Source organism: Erythrolamprus reginae, chromosome Z (genome assembly GCF_031021105.1).
Source record: "Erythrolamprus reginae isolate rEryReg1 chromosome Z, rEryReg1.hap1, whole genome shotgun sequence".
NCBI lineage: Eukaryota > Metazoa > Chordata > Lepidosauria > Squamata > Dipsadidae > Erythrolamprus > Erythrolamprus reginae.
In genome coordinates this window covers 62,134,674-62,162,166 of record NC_091963.1, presented here as the reverse complement: position 1 = coordinate 62,162,166, position 27,493 = coordinate 62,134,674, and the positions used below count along the sequence as shown (strand labels likewise).

General features: G+C 42.9%; 1 protein-coding gene across 2 annotated transcripts in view; it reads left to right on the top strand.

Annotated features, from left to right (window-relative positions):
• The window catches only part of HECW1 (HECT, C2 and WW domain containing E3 ubiquitin protein ligase 1), a 318,946-nt gene that overhangs the window by 45,914 nt on the left and 245,539 nt on the right, over positions 1 to 27,493 (top strand). For both annotated transcript variants that reach the window (XM_070729542.1, XM_070729541.1), the window contains exon 3: positions 6,026 to 6,120. In XM_070729542.1, coding sequence (XP_070585643.1) covers positions 6,026 to 6,120 — 95 coding nt within the window. The remainder of the gene's footprint in view (positions 1 to 6,025; positions 6,121 to 27,493) is intronic.

Sequence of the window (27,493 nt, the reverse complement as noted above, 5' to 3'; positions counted from 1 at the left end):
CCCACCTCTGCCGTCAGGCATGAGGGAACTGAGATATTCTTTCCCCCTAGCCCTTTACAATTTACGCATGGTATGTCTGTATGTATATTTGGTTTTTATAATAAGGGTTTTTTTTTAGTTATTTTAGTATTGGATTGGATTGTTACATAAATTTTATGAATGACACTAGGTCCTTTGTGATTCAATGTTAAATTATTGTTTGTCCACCCCACTCTGCTCATTTCCCCCACACCTGTCTCCTCTCTTGAGCTCCATGAGTCTTTGCCTCCCATTTCTGTCCACCTCACTGCCCTCATTTACCCCACAACCTTCTCTCTTGAGCTCCATGAGTCTTTGCCTCCCATTTCTCGCCACCCCAATGTGCTCATTTCCCCCACAACTTTCTCCTCCCCTTTTATTTTTTTATATATATTTTTCTTTAAAATATATTTATTTGTTTAAATTTGATTTACTTTATGTTGTGTGTGTCTTATACTGTAATTAAAACTAATAAATTAATAAAATAGCAAAATATATTTTTTAATAAAGTAAATCCTCTCTTGAGCTCCATGAGTCCCTGCCTCCCATTTTTGTCCAGCCTACTCTGCTCATTTCCTCCACACTTTTCTCCTCTCTTGAGCTCCATGAGTCTTTGCCTCCCGTTTCTGTCCACCCCACTCTGCTCATTTCCCCCATAACTTTCTCCTCTCTTGAGCTCCATGAATCCCTGCCTCCCGTTTTGTCCACCCCACTGTGCTCATTTTCCCCACACCTGTCTCCTCTCTTGAGCTCCATGAGTCTTTGCCTCCCATTTCTCTCCACCCCGCTGTGCTCATTTCTCCCACAATTTTCTATTCTCTTGAGCTCCATGAATCCGTGCCTCCCATATGTCTGGCTGCTGGGACAGACCTATCCCTTACCCCAGTGTCCAGAGAACACAAAATGCTCCCTTGATTTCAGGCTGCCCAGCTGGAAGGGACGGCTTCTTTTCTCTGGGTCACTGGGAGAGACTTCCTCCCTTCTTGACAGCCCCGCTTTGGCTTCTGCCCTCCTTGACAGCCCTGCTGCCTCATTCTCCTTTTCCTCCCCCTTCTTTTCTCCTCCTCCTTTCTTCATCCTCCTTCTCCTCTTCCTTTCCTCCTCTTCCTTCTCCTCTTCCTCACCATTTCTTTCTCTTCCTCTTCCACCGGCATCCAAATGACTGCCCCCCTATTCCTGTCCCTCCACTGTCCCCCTCCGCCAGGTCGCTCACTTGTTTGTTGGCGTGCAGGGCTGGGAAGGCGATCACCCTTCCCTGGCTGTGTCTTCTGGAGTGCTATAGGGCAGCACTGGCACAGCTTGGGGAAGGAAGGAAGGGGATTTAGGAGGAGGTGGAGGGGTTGATTACCGGATTCTTTGCCTCCTCTTCCTTCTCCTTCTCCTCCTCCTCCCCTTCTCCTCTTCCTCCCCCTCCTCCTTTCTTTCTCTTCCTCCATCACTGGCATCCAAACAACCACCCCCTGTTCTCCTGGATCTGTCCTTTCCACTGCCAGGATATCCCCTTTGCTTGCCTTAAATCCTGCTATCATAGTGCCTCCGAAGCCAAGGGAGGGGAAAAAAAGAGACTTGGCCATGCAGTTTGGAAGGGGGGAGTTTGTTGCTGGGATTCAAAGCAGCACCGGCAAAAATGAAGGGAATCCCAGTGAGGGGAGCCTCAGGGAAATCCCAGCAATGCAAGAACGGGCACTTTAGATGGCAACGGAAGTCCAGAGGTGGGGATTTCCAGCGAGGGGAGGCTCAGGGAAATCCCAGCGCTTCAGGGCATCCCAGCAGTGGCGGCTCGGGTTCATAAAGTGAAAATAGTTAGGAAGAAGAGGCAAAAAAAATTTAAACACCGGGTACGTATCACAAAAAGTTTGTATGAAGAGGGGTTTGTAAGACAAGGTATCACTGTACTTCATATACTACTGTTTCTGAGAATACAGGCTGATGTTACTAAGAGACAGTTTATAGCAGTATACTTGTTTCAAAAAATTTAATACGTTTGACTTTTTGTATACAGAATATTTACATACTAAGTAACAAGCCACTGTATTGAATTGTCATTCCAATTCTAAATAAAGTTGCATAAGGAAACTTTTAAATTGAACAACCAAACTCAGCTACATTAGGCATGATGCAACTATTTTGACATCACCAGCCTTTTATTATGGTTTGTAAGTCAGTGAAGCTTTGGCAACTGAGCTGTTAAAATTGCTATGAAGAAAACATGCTTTCAAGTCAGATCTGATCTCTAGCAACTATATGAAGAAATCCACAGGTATCTAGATACTATTTTTAGAAGTTTTCCATTGCCTTCTTCAAAAGGCTGAAATTAATGGTTCCACCCACCTGGCCTTCTTTTCTTTTTAAATATTTTTAATGATTTTTTCTTTAACATCCAAAAATGCTTTATAGACAGTGAATTATCTGGGTCAATATACTTTACACACAATTCTGATAATGATAGTATCATTTAAATATACATAATCATAATCTTTCAATATCTAACATTTGTGTATACCTAGTAATTATAATACAGTATGTTCTATTATATTTCAGTATACAATATACTATTTAACCAATTTCTACATTCTACTTCTTTTTTCTAATATTTTATACAATAACGACTATGCTAAAAATTATTATATATTTGTTCATCATCCCTTGCACTTTTTAGAATTTCAACTCTTCTTAACCTTGATGAATCTTTCATGCTTCTTCTCTAGTATCTTGTGAATAAACATTTTTATAATGTTAATTTAATCCAAATATTTCATGTGCCACAACATCTATCTCTTGCTATTGAATCTCTAGAACACTCATTCGCAGTTCTCCCATAATTTTTAGGAGATCTTTATCTTTATTACCTTTTATATTTTGATTTTTGATGGATATTCTGCCTGTTCTGTATTACAAATTCTGCTATCTCTTCCATATATTTATCTGTATCATTTTTGGATTTATCTCCTCTATTCTTTCCTCAGTTCTTTCTGAATTTTTTGTTCATTTTTTATTGTCATTTGTGGGTTTTTTTCTAGTCTCACACCCGTATCCTGCATCAATTCTATCATCTTCCTATGATTCCCTGTTATATCTTCCTTAATATGGTCTTCTGGCAAACAGTATCAGCTAGGTTTCATGATGTTCTGAAGAGCTCCACTATCCCATAACCATCCGCTATCCTATAACCAGTCAATCTCTCCCTCCCACCTGGCTGTCATGACATCAAGAAAATTAGCAAACGAAAGCCTGAGTTTATAGTTCAGAAAACATGTGCATTTTAAGTGAAACATGATAGCATTCTAAGACAGACACAACAATTGATGCTCCTTGACTTTTTTCTTTGGCATAAATTAATGTACTAAATAATTGGAGTGACAACAGATAGATAAATTTTCCTGTACAGAAATCTTTACATGCACTAGTACAAACATTTGAAGCAAATAATATATACTTCAAAGTGCCAAATGAACAATCAATGGTTGAACAGATTTCATATTATCAAATGTCAAAAAACTAACTATTCTTTTAATCCTGAAGTTACACTCTTCTTTTGTTTAGTCCATTTTCAAATACCTCCAAGAAGGTGGTATTAAAATGACTATCATTGGATATGGGTTATAGAAGTATGTTTTATTTTTTCTTTATATTATTAATATTTTGGGCCTGTCTTGTAACATTGTGTTGATAAAATACAGAGTATTTAATACATTTTTTATTATTGGTCTTGGACTGTAAACAAATAAGTGGAAAGTGAGAAGTACTGTTTCTTTCCTAATGTTTGATTGATAGTTATGTACCTCAGGTACACTGATCTGAGTATTTTTTCATTATGATTTACCTTAGATTTTGTATACTGCATTTTCTTTTTCATTGCACCAAAAAATTATTTGGGTGATTTTGTCATCAGTCATCCATTTGGAGACATTGTGTTGCCACAAGAGACCCAAGTCTAGATCTCTGTGAATTACATTATCATTATCATTATCATTATCTAGGACCAGTTGAGCTTTGATCATTAGTTCCCTAAATCACTGTATATATGTAATAATAATAAACATCTACTGAATTTCTCTATGTATAAGACACACCTTTTTCCTTCCTAAAAGAGGTTGATAATTTGGGTGCGTCTTACACTCTGAATGTAGCTCCCCCCCCAGCCCTAACTAGCTGTTAACGATCTTCCCAGCTCTTACCTTGCAGGTTCTTTCATTGTTAATCTCTGTGAAGAATGTTTTCCAAGCCCTAAGTCTTTGCAGGGTTTTTTTCATTACCCTAACTTGCTCTGAGTAAGTTTTTTTCCAGCCCTAACCAGGTGCTTACAATGTTCCCAGCTTTTACCAGCTTTCAAGCTCTTTCATTGTTACTCTCTGCCAGGAATGCATTCCAAATCCTGTCTTTGTATGGTTTTTTTCATTGCTTTACTTGCACCAGATATCTCTTTCCAGCTCTAACCAGGTGCTATGAATGTACCCAAGCTCTTTCACTGTTACTCTCTGCGAAGAATGTTTTCCAAGCCCTAAGTCTTTGCAGGTTTTTTTCCCCATTGGTCTAACTTGCTCCAAATGTTTCTTTCTAGCGCTAACCAGGTGCTAATGATGTTTCCAGCTCTTACTGGATTGCAAGTTCTTTCATTGTTACTCTCTGCAAAGAAGAATGTTTTTCAGCCTTAAGTCTTTGCATGGGTTTTTTTACATTGCTCTACTTGCTCAGGCTATTTCTTTCCAGGTGCTAATGATGTTCTCAGTTCTTACTGGCTGACAAGCTCTTTCATTGTTATTATCTCAGAATAAAAAAAAAGTTAAGCCCTTAACCAGAGGTTAAAATAATGTGCTGAAGCTAACCAGACTAAGGAAGCTAGCTAGATGAATACCTGGTAAACAGATTCTTTTCCCTATTTTCCTCCCAAAAAATTAAAGTGCCTCTTATATTCTGGTGCATCTTATACTCCGAAAAAATACGGTATATACTTTAACTGAATGAATGCTCCTGTTCCTTGTGCCAGATATTAGGTTGCTTTTTAATTGACATATTTAGAATAGTAAGTTCATTTTTTGGTTCTCATAAATGATTACCCATATCAGTGAACACCTCGTTACAAAGTTGTCTGTTTATCAAAAGGAAAGTTGGTGAAATTGTTCCATATAAGCTCTAAATTTTTCCAGTATTACCAGTACTTCAGCAAAACTTTCATCTTTATTTATTATTGTTTTATGGGAATTGAATAAATAAATACATTTTCCAAAAGAAGTAGCAAAGTAGCAGCGTATGGTTTCTATTCTAAAATTAAAATTAGGATAGAATTATTTTAAAAGTATTCTTATAATTAAGAGTATTCAGTAAGTGGGTGCTTTACTTTGGATTTAGAAACTCTCCATTTTGTTTTTATTTAAAGTAACTTTTTGAAAATCCAGATAGAACAGAGAGCCTGACAATTGCGAAAGGAAATGTTCATGAAAACATTATTACTGTAAGCATCATAATGCAAGTATAGGTAATCCTTGCCTTACAATTGTTCATTTAATAACAATTCAAATTTACAAAAGCACTGAAAATAGTGATTATTTTTCACACTTATGCTCATTACATCATCTCCATAATCGGATGATCAAAGTTCAGACCCTTGGCAACTGACTCTATTTATTTATTTATTTGGAAAATTTATATTGCCATCTACTTACTAAAGGCCGCTTGCAGGAAATTTATGATAGTTGAATTGTCCTGGAATCACATATCACCTTTTGTTACTAACTTAACAACTGCAATGATTCATTTAACAACTGTGGCAAGAAATGTTATAAAATAGGGCAAAATTCACTTAACAACTGACTCATTTAGCAACAGAAATTTTGGAATCATAAATCAAAAACTACTTTTAATTGGATTGTTCTTAAAAATAATTTATTAATTAGATTCATTGAATTGTATTTAACTTGAAGAACTGAGTGCATAAAAATAATTTTTCTTGTACTATGATTGAGTCTGTTCAACAGATATAATTCAAAGTTACTACTTTTTCTTTTAGCTGAAACAAAGATCTGCTTCAAATATTATCATGGAATGAGTGGGGCACTGCGTGCAACAACTCCCAGTGTGACAGTGAAGAATAACACAATTCCTGTAAGTTTTATTCTGACTTCTTGATTATGATAATTAGCCATTGCTGTTTTTTGCTTATGATTACAGTAATTTTCATCTTTAAATCTGGGCTTGCTGAAATGTGTTCCGTAATTCCTTGCCAGTTGGGAGTTTCTCATGTGCATTTTTTAATGGGTAATTTTCTCCAATATTGGCTACCTGGTCCTTTTTTTCACCCAGGTCACATTGCATAGTAAGTAGTTAAGGTTAAGGTACTGGATAACAGAGAGATTCAGTTTCTAGTTAATTCTCATTTCTGAAGTTCCTTGGTGTTTCTTAACTCCACATTATACGGTTAGATTATGGAAGAAAAATCAATTTGTACTGCTCATAAATTTAAAAGCACATCAAACTAAAATACTAAATACTAGGATGGTAAATTTTTGCAATTGCAATTTTGTAATTTGTTATTTTTTTACAACTTGATATTCAGTTGTAACTCTTTCTGTATTTTCTGCTCTTTCACTGTCACCATTCTTAGCTTCCCTTATGTTTGTTTGTTTTGTCAAGTACATATTGGTGGTATACAAAGATATAATAATATTTATATACATGATACAAGTAAAAGAGAAACATTAGGACAGGGGACGGAAGGCACTCTTGTGCACTTATGCACGCCCCTTGCTCCCTTGGGAAAAAAATTATACACTTTCATGTTTCCCTTTTTGATTGGTCCCTTCCTCGATTATTTTTAGAGGCATTGTATAACTATTCCTAGAATATTTTCTTTACATCTCATGTAGTTGCTATATCAAAAAGAATATTATTGATGTAAGGTTAAGAAACAAATTCTGATTTAAATATGAAGAAATCAAAAAAAGCCCAGGATTCTATTCTTTATTGGTAATAGTTTTGTTATTTTAACACTCAATCTAAATTAAGCTACCAGTGTTTTTTCTTTTCTTTCTAAGAATGTTTATTTTTTCATAGAAATCCACATACTTTCAGTTGATTCTGAATGAGGGTCTGTTTTTTGTATATATTAAATTAAATGAAATCAGAAGATCTGCTTTATTTATATCTATGTACATACATACATACCTACCTACCTACCTACCTACATACCTACATACATACATACATACATACATACATACATACATACATACATACATACTGTATTTATCGGAGTATAAGATGCACCGGAGTATAAGACACACCTTATTTTTGGGGGAAGAAAATAGGGAAAAGAATCTGCTTACCAGGTATTAATTTGGTTTGCGTCCTTAGTCTGGTCAGCTTCAACATATTATTTTATCCCCATGTTAGGGCTTTAAAAAAAACTTTATTCAGAGAGAGTAACAATGAAAGAGCTTGCAAGCCAGTAAGAGCTGGGAACATCATTAGCACCTGGAAAGAAACAGCCTGAGCAAGTAGAGCAATGTAAAAAACCCTGCAAAGCCTTAGAGCTTGAAAAAATTGTTCACAGAGAGTAACAATAAAAGAGCTTGCAAGCCAATAAGAGCTGGAATATTGTTAGTACCTGGTTAGAGCTGGAAAGAAACATTCAGAGCAAGTAAAGCAATGAAAAAAATAAAAAGACAGGGTTTAGAAAACGTTCTTTGCAGAGAATAATAGTGAAAGAGCTTACAAGTGGGTAAGAGCTGGGAACATTGATAGTACCTGGTTAGGGCTGGAAAGAAAATTATTCAGAGCAAATTAAAGCAGTGAAAAAACCATGAAAAGACTTAGGGCTTGGAAAACATTCTTTGCAGAGAGTAACAATGAAAGAGCTTATAAACTGGTAAGAGATGGGAATATTGTTAGGACTGGAAAGAGAATGAAAAATAAATAAATTTGAAAGACTAGTAGAAAAAATATATACCTTCCAGAAAGCCAGGGTAATTATCAACAATGGATTGACTGAACCATTTGAAATAGGCAAGGGTGTCAGACAGTGATTTCCACTGTTGTCTCTGCTCTTTGTCTTAGCAATAGAAACTTTACTAAATAAAATTTGTAGACTTCCAGTTTTGGAGTTGCTCTGTCAACTGGGTAGTCTCTGTTCTCTTCAGGGCTACTCTGGCTTTTTGCAATTTTCGGTGCCTTTTAGGCAACTCCTGACCCAAAGAGTTAGGGGTTTTTCAAGAGGAATTCCCAGCGCACCCGGGGGTGGTCGACGGACCCCCCAAACAGCGAGGACTCCTTCTACCGACTCACGAAAAAACCGATCATTTTCATCGGCCCAGAGAGCTGACGCTTCGATTCCTCTGTGGAAGCTGCTGAATATATGACAAGAAGGAACTGAAAGGGAGAAATCTGATTTTTTTTTCCTACTATCACACGTTCAATGTTACATATGATTAGAATGTTTTAGAGAGTGAGTCCCTGCTGCTTGTGTCAATCTCGACTGAAGCTGATTGCCATAATTTTGAAGGTGGCGACTGCATTGCAAATGGCGATGGAAGCAAAACGATCTGCATAGGCAATCAGAAGGGACGGAAAATTTACATATATTTAATAACTGCATTAAAAGTCCCAGTAATTGACACTTAACTGTGACTAATAAAATCTTGATTAGGAGCAGCAGTGGGGATTTTTTTTTGAATTGGATGTTGGAAGTTGCGAGGGTTTGTGGAAGTTTTTGAAGTTTGTGAACTGTGTGAAGGATTACATCGTGGACGGAGTGAATTCCCAAGAAAAGACGAAACTAGAACACCGAAATCGCCCCTTTATACTTTGTTTTTTCCCTCTCCTAGCTTGGGATTTGCATTTCCTATTCTTATCTACTTAACTATTTGATAAATCTATCTATTTATTGATCTTATCTGAACCTCATCTGAACCTCATTTGAACCTTTGGATTATAATTTGGATTATACTCAATTGTGATACAACGTTGGAGTGTTCCTATGATTGAAACAGTCGACTGGGAAAAGAAAAAGAAAGACAAAAAATAACATAAAAAGAAAGATCTACAAACAATTCTGAATATCACGAACATTCGGTGATTCTAGAAGATTCCAGAAGAAGGACTCTGCAATTTGTTTATCCTGCTGAAAATTGCTGACATTTTACTGAGCTCTGATTAAATTTACACAATTTCCGTTAACCATCAAGGGACTGGACATTTTCTACGATCATTTCTAAATTCTACTGATCTTCTAGAAAAGGACTTACTATCTGCATTAGAACATAGGCAGTAAACATACTAACAACAAGAAAGTATACTTCTGACTATTGACTCCGAACACAAAGGAGAAGAAGAACCAATTCTTGGAATTGTCCATCGCTGGATAATGAGTAAAGGATAAGGTTTTCTGTCAATTAACAGTAATTATATATTTAAAAAACAGTAATTATATATTAAAAAAAATAAATCAATAATAATAATAATAAATAATATATTTATAATAATATTAAAACTGTAACCTACTGTTTTTCTCATCTTATATTAGTTAATCAATGTATAGCTAATTAATTTTGATTCACTAATATATTAATTGTTAATTATTAATTATTTCTTTTTAATTATTACTGCTTAGTGATAACTGTTTAGTAATAGTTTAGTAATTATTAGTGACTCATTGCTCGATACTGTTGATACTGTTGTGTTGTGTTGTTCTTCTCCTAAGCTATAGACATATATACATTTGCTTTACTCTATATATTTTGTATACAAATATAAATTTGAAAACTTGAAATATAAACCCAATAAATTAGGAAATACGTAATAAATAATAGGGCTATATATAGATCTACTTCTGAGAATTAATTTCTTATAATAATAAGCATTGGAACAAATCTAATTATTGTCACATTTTGAGATATTATCTTGTTGTACCCCTTTTCTTCTATTAACTATATTAGATACTACTTGATTGTTGATAAATTAATTGTTGATACCTTTTAAGGTTACTGATTCTATTTTCTATTCTATTTTCTTTATTTTCTTTTTTCATAATAATAGTATTTCTATACTTCATACAACACTTATTCATCTCTTTTACCTTTATCTATATTCTTTAACATTTTTGCAGTTCTGTGATCACTTTTCTACTACCTATGAAAACCTAGTACTACCTTACTTTGTAATATTGAACTACTTTAATAACCTTTGTTTTATCACTGATCTGGAATTACTCTTGGATTAAATTTAAAATGTCTACCTCAAATACTAATAGGGAGAAAATTTAGGTTGTAGTGACCATCTATGTTTGTGGTTTGATGTAAAAACTGATTGTGAGCAATCCTATACTGCAAGCAAAGTATTGGATTTCAGAAAAACAAATTTTAATGCAGCATCATGAAGCGTAGTATGCAATGGAGGAATATTTAAATAATGAATTAAAGGGGAGGAATAAAATGGCAGGAGCGAGCACCCAGTGGACTGTATTAAAAAAGGCCATCTTAAAAGCCACTGGACTATATGTAAGGTGGCTTGGCCGGGCGGAGCCGGGCACGTCACATTCCTGCATTCTCCTCTCATGTCAAGAGAGGAGCCCGGGATTGCGTCGGGACCGGGGCTGCTGCGGCTGCGGGGAAGAAGGGAGGCCCCCACCCCACTCAATACATCATCACAACAGCCCGCCCTGCTCTCTCCCTTCGCTCCACCGGGCCCCATGTCCCTGCAGGGCGGCGTCTAATCCCGAGTCCTCGGAGCCCTCCAGCCATCCTCTTCCTCCCGGGACTCTCGGCCAAGCGGCGAGAAGATGGAGGATTCGCTGCTCCTCTGAGACAACGGCAAAATTCGTCAAAAAATGAGTCAATCCAGATCAGAGGTTGTCTGATTCCTTCTGGTTTTTCAGCCTTTCATGCTGGGAACCCAAAAAAACCCGAATGCTGCTATGTGTGTTATGTGGCGCTGGGGACAAAATAGCCTTGAGAAACTGCTGGGGGTGATCAGCTGGGGAGCGGAAGATGGCGTCTGCTCCTACCGGCTGCCCGATGCCGAGACGGAGAGGAAAGAAACGCGAGGCACCAGGAAGTGAGAGTGACTGGGGCCGTAGCGATGGAATGACAGAAGAGATGGAGGAGTCGAGTGGACGGAGCGGAGACCACCGCCGAGGTTGGGACGTGCCTGCCTGTGCCTGCCTGTTTTGTGAGACCAAGGACGCCGAGGACGCTGAGGGTGCGGTTGGTTGCCGGCACCGGAGGTCGTTTGGAAAGAGCGGAGGAGTTCAGAATGTCATCTGCTGGACAAGGAGCGACAGCTTAATCCCCTGTATGGCACCAGTGAGTGAGAGTCACTGGTGCCGAGGGGGGATGAAGGGAGTGGCGTTGGAGTTCGAAGGAAGGAGACTGAGACGGGCTGGGGGCTGTCGTGTGGAGCTGAGGCCATTGGCTGAGATTGGACTTAAGAACAGAGTGGATATAGCTGGGGGAGAGTGAACAATGGTAACTGAACTGTCGAACTTTGAGGGTGTTGGTAGATGTTAAGATCGTCGCTTTGTCGGCTTCCCCCCCCCTTCCTCCCGCTTCTCCCATTTCTCATTTCCTGTATTCCCTATTGCACTACATTGAAGAACTGTGCCCCCTGGTGGATGGCTCTATAACTACAACAGACTTAATGAAGGATTTTACTAAAGACATTATTATCATCCTGTTCTGGACTGACTGATTGACTGATGAATTTTAATTTACCTATTTATACAAGAACTGGTTTTATATTAATTTATAATTTTTAACGTATATTTTATATATTTATATTAATGGTCTTAGTGTTTTTAAATTGTTATTAACTGCCTTTTTATACTATTATTAATTGAATTGAATTTTAACATAATTGGGGTTCTAAGTAATGGATGACTGGGATAAATTTACTTGTGGTTATGAATGGAATGACTGGAATGATTGGGTGGGTGGGGGTTGTTATGGTATGGATGAGTTTGTTGATAGTAGTGTGAATGATAGGTTTGACCCACCTGACGCTCGGGAGACAGGAGAGGAAGGGGCACCGATCTCTGAGGGGGCAGGGGGTCGGAGTATCCCTGTGTTGCTGGGGAGAGGCAGGTATGGTGGGGGCCACAGAGTTAGCCGTTCCAGGGGAACGAGGGATCGTTGCTTAATAACGGTCCCTTGTTCTGGCTCTGTGAGCCCAATCTTGGGTACTGGTGGTGAGTGTAACTCTGGCCCTGGGCTCAGGTTGCTGCTGCTGAATGCCAGGTCGGTAGTAAATAAAGCTCTCCTCATCCAGGATTTGATCCTGGATGAGGAGGCCGATCTGGCATGTATTACTGAAACCTGGCTGGGCCCGGAGGGAGGTGTTCCTCTCTCTGAAATTTGCCCAGCCGGGTTTCAGATATGGCATCAACCTCGACCCCAGGGAAGGGGGGAAGGAGTGGGTATTGTAGCCAGGGAGAGCCTTTGCCTGCGTAGACTCATTGCTCCGGAAATTGCGGGTTGCGAGTCTCTCTTGATGAAGTTGGACTTAGGGGTTCAGGTGGGCTTATTTCTCACGTACCTGCCTCCCAGCTGCGTGTCAAAAGCCCTGCCTGTGCTACTCGAGGAGGTAGCCGGGTTGGCGGTGGAGTTCCCCGGACTCATTGTCCTGGGGGACTTCAACCTGCCGTCACTCGGCGAAACCTCTGGGTTGGCACAGCAGTTCATGGCCACCATGACAGCCGTGGACCTGACTCAAGTAGTACAGGGTCCGACTCACGAGGGAGGGCACGCACCTGACATGGTATTCCTTTCCGAGCAATTGAGTAATGGTCTGAGACTAAGGGGCTTAGAAGTATTGTATTCTACTGCGGCTTGACTTCCTGGCTCCAATCCTCCCCCGCAGGGAGGCAGAACCAATGAAGACGCCTGATGGACCCAGAGGGCTTTCAGATGGCGCTTGGGGTTATTCCAGAGGCACTCGTCCACAGTTCGGCGGAGTCTCTCGCGGAGGCCTGGAACAGGGCTGCGGCGGGGGCTCTTGACCGGATTGCGCCTTTGCGACCTCTCCGTGGTGTTAGACCCCGTAGAGCCCCATGGTTCAACGAGGAGCTCTGGGAGTTGAAACGCCAAAAGAGACGTCTAGAGAAGCGATGGAGGAAGAGTAGGTCTGAATCCGATCGAACACTTGTAAGAGCTTTTATTAAGACTTACAAAGTGGCGCTCAAGGCGGCAAGATGCGCGTACCATGCCGCCTTGATTGCATCAGCGGAATCCCGCCTGGCCTCTCTGTTTAGGGTGACCCGCTCCCTTCTTAACCAGGGGGGAGTTGGGGAGCCCTTGCAGAGTAGTGCCGAGGATTTTAACACGTTTTCCGCTGATAAAGTCGCTCGGATCCGGGCCGACCTCGACTCCAATTGTAAAACAGAGTCGACTGACAACGAGTCAGTCGAGGTGACTGGGGCACGTACTTGTCCACCTGTCTGGGAGGAGTTTGATCTGGTGACACCTGATGAAGTGGACAAGGCCATTGGAGCTGTGAGTTCCGCCACCTGTTTACTGGATCCGTGTCCCTCCTGGTTGGTTTTGGCCAGCAGGGAGGTGACACGGAGCGGGGCCCAGGAGATTACCAACGCTTCCTTGGGGAGGGGAGTTTTTCCATCACTGCATAAAGAAGCGCTCGTGCGCCCCCTCCTCAAGAAGCCCTCCCTGGACCCAGCCGTGCTTAACAACTATCGTCCAGTCTCCAACCTTCCCTTTATGGGGAAGGTTGTCGAGAAGGTGGTGGCACTCCAGCTCCAGCGGTCCTTGGAAGAAGCCGATTATCTAGGTCCCCAGCAGTCGGGTTTCAGGCCCGGTTACAGCACGGAAACCGCTTTGGTCGCGTTGATGGATGATCTCTGGCGGGCCCGGGACAGGGGTTTATCCTCTGTCCTGGTGCTCCTTGACCTCTCAGCGGCTTTCGATACCATCGACCATGGTATCCTTCTGCGCCGGCTGGAGGGGTTGGGGGTGGGAGGCACTGTTTTTCAGTGGTTCTCCTCCTACCTCTCTGGCCGGTTGCAGTCGGTGTTAGTGGGGGGTCAGAGGTCGACTCCTAAGTTTCTCCCTTGTGGGGTGCCTCAGGGGTCGGTCCTCTCCCCCCTGCTATTCAACATCTACATGAAACCGCTGGGCGAGATCATCCAAGGACATGGGGTGAGGTATCATCAATATGCGGATGATACCCAGCTTTACATCTCTACCCCATGCCCAGTCAACGAAGCGGTGGAAGTGATGTGCCGGTGCCTGGAGGCTGTTGGGGCCTGGATAGGTGCCAACAGACTCAAGCTCAACCCGGATAAGACGGAGTTGCTGTGGGTTTTGCCTCCCAAGGACAATCCCATCTGTCCGTCCATCACCCTGGGGGGGGAATTATTGACCCCCTCAGAGAGGGTCCGCAACTTGGGCGTCCTCCTCGATCCACAGCTCACATTAGAAAACCATCTCTCAGCTGTGGCGAGGGGGGCGTTTGCCCAGGTTCGCCTGGTGCACCAGTTGCGGCCCTATCTGGACCGGGACTCATTGCTCACAGTCACTCATGCCCTCATCACCTCGAGGTTCGACTACTGTAATGCTCTCTACATGGGGCTACCTTTGAAAAGTGTTTGGAAACTTCAGATCGTGCAGAATGCAGCTGCGAGAGCAGTCATGGGCTTACCTAGGTATGCCCATGTTTCACCATCACTCCGCAGTCTGCATTGGCTGCCGATCAGTTTCCGGTCACAATTCAAAGTGTTGGTTATGACCTTTAAAGCCCTTCATGGCACTGGACCAGAATATCTCCGAGACCGCCTCCTGCCGCACGAATCCCAGCGACCGATTAGGTCCCACAGAGTGGGCCTTCTCCGGGTCCCGTCAACTAAACAATGTCAGTTGGCGGGCCCCAGGGGAAGAGCCTTCTCTGTGGCGGCACCGGCCCTCTGGAACCAACTCCCCCCGGAGATTAGAACTGCCCCTACTCTTCCTGCCTTCCGTAAACTCCTTAAAACCCACCTTTGCCGTCAGGCATGGGGGAACTGAAACATCTGCCCCTGGGCATGTTTAATTTATATATGGTATGCTTGTGTGTATGTCTGTTAGTATATGGGGTCTGTTTTAAATCTTTAAATATTTTAAATTTGTCAGATTATTTATGATTTGTTTCCACGTGTTGTGAGCCGCCCCGAGTCTTCGGAGAGGGGCGGCATACAAATCTAAGTAATAAATAATAAATAAATAATAAATAAATAACTAAAGGTAAAAGGAAGAAGAACCCGCTATGATTTAGCAATGATGTAAGGGTTATAGTCAATGAAAAAAAGGCTGCCTATAGGAGGTATAAAGAGTCTGGAAGTATAGCTGATAGAGAGGTGTATAATATGAGACAGAAGGAGGTGAAACAGATAATATATGCTGCTAAAGCCTCAAAAGAGGAAGAAATTGCCAAATCTGTAAAGAAGGGGGATAAAACCTTCTTCAGATATATTAGTGATAGGAAGAAGAAAAACTGCAGCATCACGAAGCTTAGTACCGGGAATAATACATGCATTGATGGGAATAAGGAATTCACTGACCATTTCAATAGCTACTTCTGTTCAGTTTTCTCAAAAGACACCTTACAATATAATACAATAGATGGATATAGCATTGCTTCCAGCTGTACGGATTCAGCTCCAGTAATCTTAGACGCCAATGTCTTAGAAGAACTTGAATGATTAAAGATAAATAAGGCAATGGGTCCAGATGGCATCCATCCCAGAGTTCTTAAAGAACTCAGATTTGTCATTGCTACCCCCCTGACTGATTTGTTTAAGCAATCCCTGTTAACAGGAGATGTTCCTGAGGATTGGAGAATGGCCAGTGTTGTGCCTATCCACAAGAAGGGCAGTAGAGAAGTAGCTGGTAACTACAGGCCAGTTAGCTTGACATCAGTTGTAGTTAAAATGATGGAGACTCTACTCAAAAAGAGGATAAATCAGCACCTAAAAAACAATAACTTATTGGACCCAAATCAGCAGGGCCGCCGATAGGCCGGTACTACTGGTACTGGTGTCAGGAGCCCGGCCAAATTGAAAAATGGGAGGGGGCGTTCCCTGTAGGCTGCGCACGCCTGCGCCAGCGCACCTCAAAACGCCCCCCGTGCACCCTTTTCCAAGGGCGTGCACGAAGCCATGGCTGCCCACGCCCCCCGCGCCTCTAGCCCCCTCGCGCCCCTGACTACTCGCCGCTGCCCCCCACTCGCCCGCCTGATCAGCCTCTCTTTCTCCTCTGCTGCAAGAGAGGCGGGGCAGGCGTTCTCACAGCGGGGACCGGCGAAGGCGATTTTCAATGTTGGGTGCGCAGGCCGACGCATGCTCTCCCCATCCCCCTGCCAGCCCACCCAGAACATTCAAAGTAAGAGTGAAGGTTTTTCTTACTTTGAATGTTCCAGGTGGGCTGGCAGGGGATGGGGAGAGCGCGCGCCGGCCCGCGCACCCGACATTGAAAATCACTTTCGCCAGCCTCCAGAGAATGATAGAGAGTGAGAGTGACAGAGCAAGGCAGAGAGAAAGTGAGAAAGAGAGACAGAGAGAAAGAGGGGGAGAGAAAGAGATAGCAAGAGAGAGAATGAGAGAGAGAAAGAATGAGAGAAAGAAAACAAGAGAGAAAGAGTGAGAGAGAGAAAGCAAGAGAGAGAGAAAGAAAATAAGAGAGGGAAAGTGAGAAAAAGAGAGAGAGCAAGAGGGGGAGAGATAGAGAAAGAGAGAGAAAGAGAGAGAGAGAGAGAGATGAGAGAAGAAGGAAGAGAGTGAGAGAGGAAGAAAGCAAGATAGAGAAAGAGAGAGAGAGAGAGAAAGAAAGAGATGAGAGAGGAAGGAAGAGAGTGAGAGAGAGGAAGAAAGCAAGATAGAGAAAGAGAGAGAGAGAGAAAGAAAGAAAGAGATGAGAGAGGAAGGAAAAGAGTGATAGAGAGGAAGAAAGCAAGAGAGAGAAAGAGAGAGAGAAAAAAGAAAAAAGAAAGAAAGAGATGAGAGAGGAAGGAAGAGAGTGAGAGAGAGGAAGAAAACCAGATAGAGAAAGAGAGAGAAAGAAAAAGAAAGAAAGAAAGAAAGAAAGTGTTGAATCCTATGTAAATAGTTGGTTCCATGAAAACGCTGTCTGTGCAAAAAACCAGAAGTCGCACCTGATTGGCTCAGACGCTGACTGCTCTCTTTTGGCAGGAGCCGCAAATGTATAAAAGAGCGGCTGCTCTCCAGGTTAAGCCAGACGTGTTCCCGCTGATAGTCACTTACCTTTAAGAGCTGAATAAAGGAACCGTCTTTGTTCAACCTTGTCTCTGGACTCTTCACTGGCGACGACGAACGGAAGAACCACGCGTGCAAGATGAACAACCTTCAAATCGGCCGGGCTCCTGAGTTCTTCGATCCGGAGAAATCCTCCTGGGACGCCTACATGGCCAAGTTCGAGATCTTCCTCGAAGCTGCCGGAATAAGGGATGCCGACGCCGAACGGAAGCGGGCAATTTTCCTGAATTACTGCGGCCCAGAGATATTCGATCTCGCCCAGACTCTCACTGATCCACTTCCAGCCAAATCCGTCGCTTGGGACGTCCTGCAAACCAAGCTCGCGAGCCATTTCAAGCCTACAAAACCAGCCGTCGTCTTCCGGCACCAGTTTAATGGCCCACCTCGAATCCGAATCCATTAACCAGTTCGCTACGCGTCTTCGAACGGTGCTTTCAAAATGTAAGTTTGATAGCCCGGAAGCTCGCCTCACTGATGCCCTAATCTTCGGCATGAGAAATGCCATGGTCCGAAACAAGCTCCTCACCGAAGACGAGCCGTCTCTCCAGGCAGTAATCAAGCTGGCACAAACCGCAGAGGTCGCCGACGCTGCTGCCAAAGAGCTGAAGGAGCATGACAAGCGGGAAGTCGTCGCCAAGATCGACTCCATGATTTCCCGCGCAGAAGCCCCAGATGACCTCAGCCCACCAGCCCTCAACGAGGACAGCTGTTTTCTGCTGCAACAGGACCAGCCGAGACAACCCAGATACCCTCGCCCCGTCGCCCCCTGCTCCGGCTGCCGAGGAAACCATCCGCGCCAACGCTGCCCTTTCCGGGACGCCATTTGCCGCCGCTGCAACCGACGCGGCCATATCGCCGAAGCTTGCAGAGCACCCTTGCCTGAGGAATCTTTTTCCACTCCTCGTCCTCCTCGGTTCCAGACCCAAACACCTCAATTGCGCGAAAACCGGTTTCCTCGGTTTTCCGGCCGCAAGAACTACTCAACCGCTAACCACGACTACTCAAGAGGTAACTATCAATTTTCTGTAAATAGTACGGAAACAAAAAATGGGGGCAAGATTGTAATCTCACTGCTCCTAAACAACAAGCCATGCACTATGGAACTTGACACGGGGTCTAAATACATCATTATGCCGTGGGAAAAGCTTATAATGTACATGCCTAGCCTCTCAAAGTCTGACCTTTTACAAACTTCACTGGTAATTAGAGATTTTCAAGGGGGGATAATACCTGTTCTAGGCCAAGTGAATGTACCTATTATGTTTAAAACTGTTAAATGTACCCTTCCTATGGTTGTTGTTGCAGGGGCTAGACACTCTCTCCTGGGTTTGGCTTGGATGGAACCATTGGGAATTGAAATTTCTGGTATTTATACTGTTAACTCTGATAGCATTCCAAATTTCTTACAGGAATTCCCAGAGGTGTTTAGCCCCACCTTGGGATCGTATAAAGGGCCCCCTATCTCCTTTTCTATTGACCCCAAGGTTCCCCCTGTCCGGCTCAAACCATGTAGGGTACCCCTCCCGCTCCTTCCCAAGCTTGACATACAGCTAGATAAGCTCATAAGCCAGGGCATTTTACTTCCTGTAGAGCAGGGGCCTTGGGAAACACCCATAGTCACGCCTCTTAAACCGGATGGCTCTTTGAGGGTTTGCGCTGACTATAAGTCAACGCTCAACAAAGCCCTCCAACATCACCCTTACCCCATTCCAGTGGTACAACAGCTCCTTCACTCCCTGGGGGAAGGAAAAGTGTTCGCGAAAATCGATTTAGCCCAAGCTTACCAGCAACTCCCTGTCGATGAACCAACAGCACTCGCACAAACAATTGTCACCCACAGGGGTGCGTTTAAATGTACCAGATTACAATTTGGAGTAAGCATAGCCCCCGGGATTTTTCAAAGCATAATGGAACGTTTGTTGTCAGGAATTAAAGGGACCATTCCCTATTTTGATGACATTTTAATTTCAGGAGAAAACCAATCTCAACTCAACAAAAGAATAAGAGAAGTATTACATAGACTACAAGATAAAGGGCTAAGGATCAAACCCGACAAATGCGTGTGGGGAACCAGCAGTGTAGAATTCTTACGATATAGAATCGATGGGGAAGGTATCCACCCCACTACTGAAAAATTAAAAGCAATCAGGGAAGCCCCAGAGTCACAGAATAAAACAGAATTGCAGGCATTCTTACTCTGTTTTTTTAAAACAGAAGACAACAGCAGCAGAGCCTCTACACCGGCTGCTTCAGAAAGGAACCCTTTGGACATGGGGGAGAACTGAGCACGAAGCCTTTTTACAAATAAAGCAGTTGTTAACTTCCACAAGTGTAGTAGTCCAGTATAGCACTTTGCTACCCATCAGGCTTACGTGCGATGCGTCCCCATATGGCATGGGAGGGGTCTTGGCACATGTTTTGCCGAATAATACAGAGGCCCCAATTGCTTTCTTTTCCAGAACAATGACCAATACTGAGAGAAATTACAGCCAACTAGATAAGGAGGCTCTAGCGTTAGTGGCTGGGGTGAAGAAGTTTCATAACTATCTTTTTGGCAGGAGTTTTGAATTGATTACCGACCACAAGCCTTTACTAGGCCTCCTAGCCCCTAACAAACCAACTCCCCCATTTATGTCTCCAAGACTAATTAGGTGGGCCTTGTTTCTCTCAGGGTACCAGTACGAGCTCATTCACAAAGGGAATAAAACCATCAACCACGCAGATGGTCTTAGTAGGTGCCCAATGGCAGAGTTAGTAGAGGACCCTGCCCCATCTGCTGATGTTTTAATGATAGAACTCGAAGATAACCCACTAACAACAGCAAGGGAGGTGGCTGAGCACACGCAGCAAGACCCAATTTTGAAAAAGGTGGTAAACTGTGTACTCAAGGGGTGGCAAAATGACTCTGTAGAAACAAACTTAAGTGATTTTAAAACCAAAAGATTGCAATTGTCATATGTTAAAGGTTGCCTGTTGTGGGGTGATAGAGTAATCATTCCTGAAAGTCTAAAGACCAAAGTACTCACCATGCTACATGTGGGCCACCCTGGTATTGTCAGGATGAAGGGTCTAGCTAGGGGGCACTTATGGTGGCCAGGTCTGGATACTGATATTGAAAAGTGGGTAGCCAAGTGTGATCCATGCCAAGAGTCTCGGCCAAATCCTCCCAAAACAACTCCAGCTGAGTGGGAGCAACCTGCAGGGCCTTGGTCCAGGGTCCATATTGATTTTGCAGGGCCAGTGGGGTCACAATATTTCTTAATAGTGGTAGATGCATTTTCCAAGTGGGTTGAAATCATTGCAATGAATAATATAACCACTAGTGCTACAATTAAGGTTCTGTGCCATTTGTTTGCCACCCATGGCTGTCCTGACATCTTAGTGTCAGACAATGGGCCCCAATTGACAGCCAGGCAATTTGAATTGTTTTTAGATAATTTGGGGATCAGACATGCTCTCATCTCGCCTTACTCGCCCTGGGCTAACGGGTTGGCAGAACGGTACGTTCGGGTTGCAAAAGAAGCATTGCGCAGATCAGGCCCTGGGGATGTACAACAGCATCTGGACCAATTTTTGTTAACACAACATATTACACCAAATTCCCACACACACATAAGTCCTGCTGAAATACTAATGGGAAGGAAACTTAGATCCCCACTGGATAGATTACACCCAAGGTATTCTACTCATAATTCTATGTATGTAAATCCTGAAAGACAATTGTACTTGGGTCAAAGTATTTTTGCAAAGAATTTTGATGGGGGTTTGAATTGGATGAAGGGAACAATTGTACAACAAACTGCTCCTAAAACATATATTGTAAAATTGGAAGATGGTCGAATGTGGAAGCGGCACATTGACCATTTACGAAGGCGCATTGAAACCTCCCCTGTACAAACCGCTAATACAGACTCTTTCCCTCTAATAGACTTTAACGCGCAACCCGCTTTAATGGACATTCAAATGGACTTACCGAGCCAGGATAGGTCCTCCAGCGACGCCGAGCCATCTTCGTCCTCAGAGGCCAGTGTTGTGCCTGCCCACTCGACTTAGCGGGCCGGAGCCCAAACTTGGCCCCAGCCGCACTGGGGAGGTACAGGCGAACCGACCTCCACCGTTGGAAGCGAGGACTCAAATGATTTGCGCAGGTCGGAGAGAACCCTGCGTAGACCGAGCAGATTGGAGGATTTCGTCACATGGCTTACTTGATTGATGTATTCTTGACTAAGGAGGGAGGGGTGTTGAATCCTATGTAAATAGTTGGTTCCATGAAAACGCTGTCTGTGCAAAAAACCGGAAGTCGTGCCTGATTGGCTCAGACGCTGACTGCTCTCTTTTGGCGGGAGCCGCAAATGTATAAAAGAGCGGCTGCTCTCCAGGTTAAGCCAGACGTGTTCCCGCTGATAGTCACTTACCTTTAAGAGCTGAATAAAGGAACCGTCTTTGTTCAACCTTGTCTCTGGACTCTTCAGAAAGAGAGATGAGAGGGGAAGGAAGAGAGTGAGAGAGAGGAAGAAAGAGAGAGAGAGAGAAGAGGGGAAGGAAGAGAGAGAAATGATAGAAAAAAGGGGAGAAAAAAAGAGAAATGAGAAAATGATTGAGGCAGAGAATGACAGGAAAGAGAGAGAGAAACAGAGAGAGAAGTGACTCTTGATTTAAAGCATATGGTAAAAGCACTTAAATAATAACAGAGAAAAAAACCCCAGCCCTCACCTGTTTTTATTAATAGTTTTGCTAGTTGTTTTAGTTTTAATAGTAATGGATTTGGGGTTTTTTAAATTATTAATTTCTTTTAATAAAAAAGAAGGGATTTATTTATTGATTTATTGATTTATTCATTCGTTCGTTCGTTCGCTTATTTATTTATTTATTTGTTTCTATGCCGCCCAGTCCGAAGTTTTTCCTTATTTCCAGATTGTATTTCTTCTTGGTGAGGTTCCGCACATTGCTTCTTGTACTACCTTCAAGTGGCATGGAGAATAAATAGATGCCATCTGCTCTGTGGCAGCCCTTTAAGAATTGGGAAACTACTATTATATTCCCCCTCAGTTTTCTATTTGTTGAGCTAAACATACTCGTTCTCTTAGCCCTTGGTCATAGGATTTAGCCTCTAGGCCAGGGGTGTCAAACTCAATTTCATTGAGGGCCACATCAGGGCTGTGTTTGACCTCAGAGGGCCGGGGGAGGGCTTGCCCAGGGTGTCTGGCCATGGTGGCATGGCACGGGATTTAGGAGGCAGTAGTTTTAAAATGGGGGGTGGGGGCAGACACTTAGGCTGTATGGGGCCCCAAAATTCCTGATGGCGGCCCTGCAAATCAGCATGGCTTTACTGAAGGCAAATCATGTCAGACTAATCTCATTTATTTCTTTGACTATGTCACAAAGGTGTTGGCTGAAGGTGGTGCCGTGGATATTGCCTATCTGGACTTCAGCAAAGCCTTTGATACAGTTCCACATAAAGAGCTGATAGATAAATTAGTGAAGATTGGATAGTTCAGTGGATTTGCAGCTGGCTAAAGCGTAGACATCAGAGAGTTAGTGTTAATGGCATGTATTCTGATCAGAGGCAGGTTACAAGCGGTGTGCCACAAGGGTCTGTTCTGGGTCCTATTCTTTTTAATATGTTTGTGAGTGACATAGGGTAAGGTTTGGTAGGGAAGGTTTGCCTATTTGCCGATGACTCTAAAGTGTACAATAGGGTTGATATTCCTGGAAGGGTCTGTAATATGGTAAATGATTTAGTTTTACTAGATAAATGGTCAAAGCAATGGAAACTGCAGTTTAATGTTTCCAAATGTAATCCTCAATCCGAGTATTGTATTGGCAGTTCTGTGTTAGCAAAAACTTTAGAAGAGAAGGATTTAGAGGTAGTGATTTCTGAATGGGTGAGCAGTATTGTCGGGCAGTAGGAAAAGCAAGTGGGATGCTTGGCTGCATAGCTAGAGGTATAACAAGCAGGAAGAAAGAGATTGTGATCCTGCTATATAGAGCGCTGGTGAGACCACATTTGGAATACTGTGTTCAGTTCTGGAGACCTCACCTACAAAAAGATATTGACAAAATTGAACGGGCCCAAAGACAGGCTACAAGAATGGTGGAAGATCTTAAGCATAAAACGTATCAGGAAAGACTTAATGAACTCAATCTGTATAGTCTGGAGGACAGAAGGAAAAGAGGGGACATGATCGAAACATTTAAATAGGTTAAAGGGTTAAATAAGGTTCAGAAGGGAAGTGCTTTTAATAGGAAAGTGGACACAAGAACAAGGGGACACAATCTGAAATTAGTTGGGGGAAAGATCAAAAGCAACATGAGAAAATATTATTTCACTGAAAGAGTAGTAGATGCTTAGAACAAACTTCCAGCAGACGTGGTTGGTAAATCCACAGTAACTGAATTTAAACATGCCTGGGATAAACATATATCCATCCTAAGATAAAATACAGGAAATAGTATAAGGGCAGACTAAATGGATCATGAGGTCTTTTTCTGCCATCAGTCTTCTATGTTTCTATGTTTTTCTATATTTTCTTTTTTTGTTTTTTTTTCTTTCTCTTTTGTTGTTTGTAAACATATTTGTTTTCTTTGTAAATGTTTTAAAAATTTCAATAAATTTTAAAAAAACCAATTGTTTTACTAACCCCACTGTCAATTAATGATTTGTTTCTATTGTTGTTATAGCAAACACCAGCAGTCCTTGGAAGAAGCCGATTATCTAGGCCCTCAGCAGTCTGGATTCAGGCCCGGCTACAGCACGGAAACTGCTTTGGTCGCATTGATGGATGATCTCTGGCAGGCCCGGGACAGGGGCTTGTCCTCTGTCCTGGTGCTTCTTGACCTCTCAGTGGCTTTCGATACCATCGACCATGATATCCTTCTGCACCGGCTGGAGAGGTTGGGAGTGGGAGGCATTGTTCTTCAGTCGTTCTCCTCCTACCTCTCCGGTCGGTCGCAGTCGGTGTTAGTGGGGGGGTCAGAGGTTGACCTCTAGGTCTCTCCCTTGGGGGGTGCCTCAGGGGTTGGTCCTCTCCACCCTGCTATTCAATATCTACATGAAACCGCTGGGTGAGATCTTCCAAGGGCATGGGGTGAGGTATCATCAGTATGCTGATGATATCCAGTTATACATCTCCACCCCATGTCTAGTCAACGAAGCAGTGGAAGTGATATGCCGGTGCCTGGAGGCTGTTGGGGCCTGGATGGGTGTCAACAAACTCAAACTCAACCCAGACAAGACGGAGTGGCTGTGGGTCTTGCCTCCAAAGGACAATTCCATCTGTCTGTCCATTACCCTGGGGGGGGGAATCATTGACCCCCCCAGAGAGGGTTCGCAACTTGGGCATCCTCCTCGATTCACAGCTCACATTAGAGAAACACCTTTCAAATGTGGCGAGGGGGGTATTCGCCCAGATGCACCTGGTGCACCAGTTGCGACCCTATTTGGACTGGGAGTCACTGCTCACAGTCCCTCATGCCCTCATCACCTCGAGGCTCGACTACTGTAATGCTCTCTACATGGGGCTACATTTGAAAAGTGTTCAGAAACTTCAGATCGTGAAGAATGCAACTGCGAGAGCAATCATGGGCTTCCCCAAATATGCCCATGTTATACCAACACTCCGCAGTCTGCATTGGTTGCCGATCAGTTTCCAATCACAATTCAAAGTGTTGGTTATGACCTATAAAGCCCTTCATGGCACTGGACAAGATTACCTCAGGGACTGCCTTCTGCTGCACGAATCCCAGCGACCAGTTTGGTCCCACAGAGTGGGTCTTCTCCGGGTCCCGTCAACCAAACAATGCCGCTTGGCGGGGCCCAGGGGAAGAGCCTTCTCTTTGGAGGCCCCGACCTCTGGAACCAATTCCTCCCAGGGATTAGAATTGCCCCCACCTTCCTTGCCTTTGCTTAAAACCCACCTCTGCCGCCAGGCATGGGGGAATTGAGATACACTTTCCCCCTAGGCCTTTACAATTTTATGCATGGTATGTTTGTATGTATGATTGATTTTTATAATAATGGGTTTTTAACTGTTTTTAGTATTGGATTATTGTTATACAGTGGTACCTCAAGATACGAACCCCTCGTCTTACGAACAACTCGTGATACGAACCCGGGGTTCAGCAAAATTTTGCTTCTTCTTACGAACTTTTTTCGAGTTACGAACCTGTGTTCGGAGACAGCTGGGAAGCCGCACTGCTGTTTTAAAAGGTAACACCCGGGCAGCGGGGCTTCCCAGAAGCCTCCCGAACGCCGGTTCGTAACTCGAACAAAGTTCGTAAGAAGAGGCAAAATTTGGCTGAACCCCGGGTTTGGTTCGGGAGGTTCCTGGGAAGCCCCCCAGGCCGGCTGCGACCTTTTAAAACACCCGCGCCGCTTCGCAGCTGTCTCGCGAAGCCGAACGCGGAAGTTCGGCTTTAGCGTTCAGCTTCGGGAGACAGCTACGAAGCGGCGCGGGTGTTTTAAAAGGTCGCAGCCGGCCTGGGGGGCTTGCCAGCACCCCCCCGAACCCCGAACCCGAAAAACAAAATGCACAGGTACAGTATATGTAGTACATTGCTCAACAGTAGTAACTGTGAGAGGGATCTTGAAATCCTAGTGGGCAACCATTTAAATATGAGCCAGCAGTGTGTAGCAGCTACCAAAAAAGCCAACATGGTTCTAAGCTGCATCAATAGAGGGATAGAATCAAGATCACGTGAAGTGTTAATACCACTTTATAAGGCCTTAGTAAAGCCACACTTGAAATACTGCATTCAGTTATGGTCACCACGATGCAAAAGGGATATTGGGACTCTAGAAAATGTGCAGAGAAGAGCAACAATGATGATTAGGGGACTGGAGGCTAAAACATATGAAGAATGATTGCAGGAACTGGGCATGGTTAGTTTAATGAAAAGAAGGACCAGGGAAGACATGATAGCAATGTTCCAGTATCTCAGGAGTTGCCATAAAGAAGAAGGAGTCAACCTATTTCCAAAGCACCCGAGAGTAGAACAAGAAACAATGGGTGAAACTAAATAAGGAGAGAAGCAACTTAGAACAAAGAAGAAATTTTCTGACTGTCAGAAGGGCTGATCAGTGAAACAGCTTGCCTCCAAAAGTTGTGAATGCCCCAGCACTGGAAGTTTTTAAGCAGATGTTGAATAACCATCTGTCTGAAGCAGTGTAGGGTTTCCAGCCTAAGCAGGGGGTTGGATTAGAAGACTTCCAAGGTCCCACCCAACTTCTTCTTCTTCTTCTTCTTGTTATTATTATTATTATTATTATTATTATTATTATTATTATTATTATTAAATTTTACTTTGGCTTCAAACCAAGTAAAACAAAGTGTATTGTCTTTCTCCCCCAGTACTGAACAATATTTCTGAAAAATTAATGCAGCATTACTCTAGAAAAAAAGATACCTTTATTTTTTATGTTTTAAAATACCATTCAAAACTGTTTTTCTTTGATTTAAAATCTAGATTAATCACTTGCATCTTGATTACTTACAGACTAAAGGTAAAAATGTCCTTGAGTTGAGAGTTTAGTTCCTGGGATTTATGTTCATTGGGTTTTCTTACCAGTGTGGTTTGTCACTATCTTTTCCCATGATTTTCTTCCCCTCCACCCACCCAAATTAGTCAAGATAGTAAACCTAGAAAATTGAGCCGGGGTAGCGCAGCAGGTAGAGTGCTGTACTGCAGGCCACTGAAGCTGACTTGTAGATCTGAAGGTCAGCGGTTCAAATCTCATCACCGGCTCAAGGTTGACTCAACCTTCCATCCTTCCGAGGTGGGTAAAATGAGGACCTGGATTGTGGGGGCAATAGCCTAGCTCTGTTTAAAAAGTGCTATTGCTAACATGTTGTAAGCCGCCCTGAGTCTAAGGAGAAGGGCGGCATAAAAATCAAATAAATAAAAAAATAAAAATAAATAAATCCCAGGTGGAATTTTGTGGAATTCCTTCCTCAAATACAAATTAGGGCTGACCCTAATTAGAAAAGAAATGCTGAAATGCTGAAATTCTCTAGGCACAAGAAGTAAAAAAGTGGTTGACACAAAACCTGTGGAGGCAATAATTGTCATTGGTCTTGCAAAGAATATGAGAAAAATGCTTGGTTTATAGTAGAACATGGTCCAACTTGATACCTACTTAGAGTGAACATCATTGTAAGAGAAAGTGTGGTCAAAATAGGTAATAAGATTTTATAAACATAATAGGAGCATAATATTCTTAGATTGTAGTGG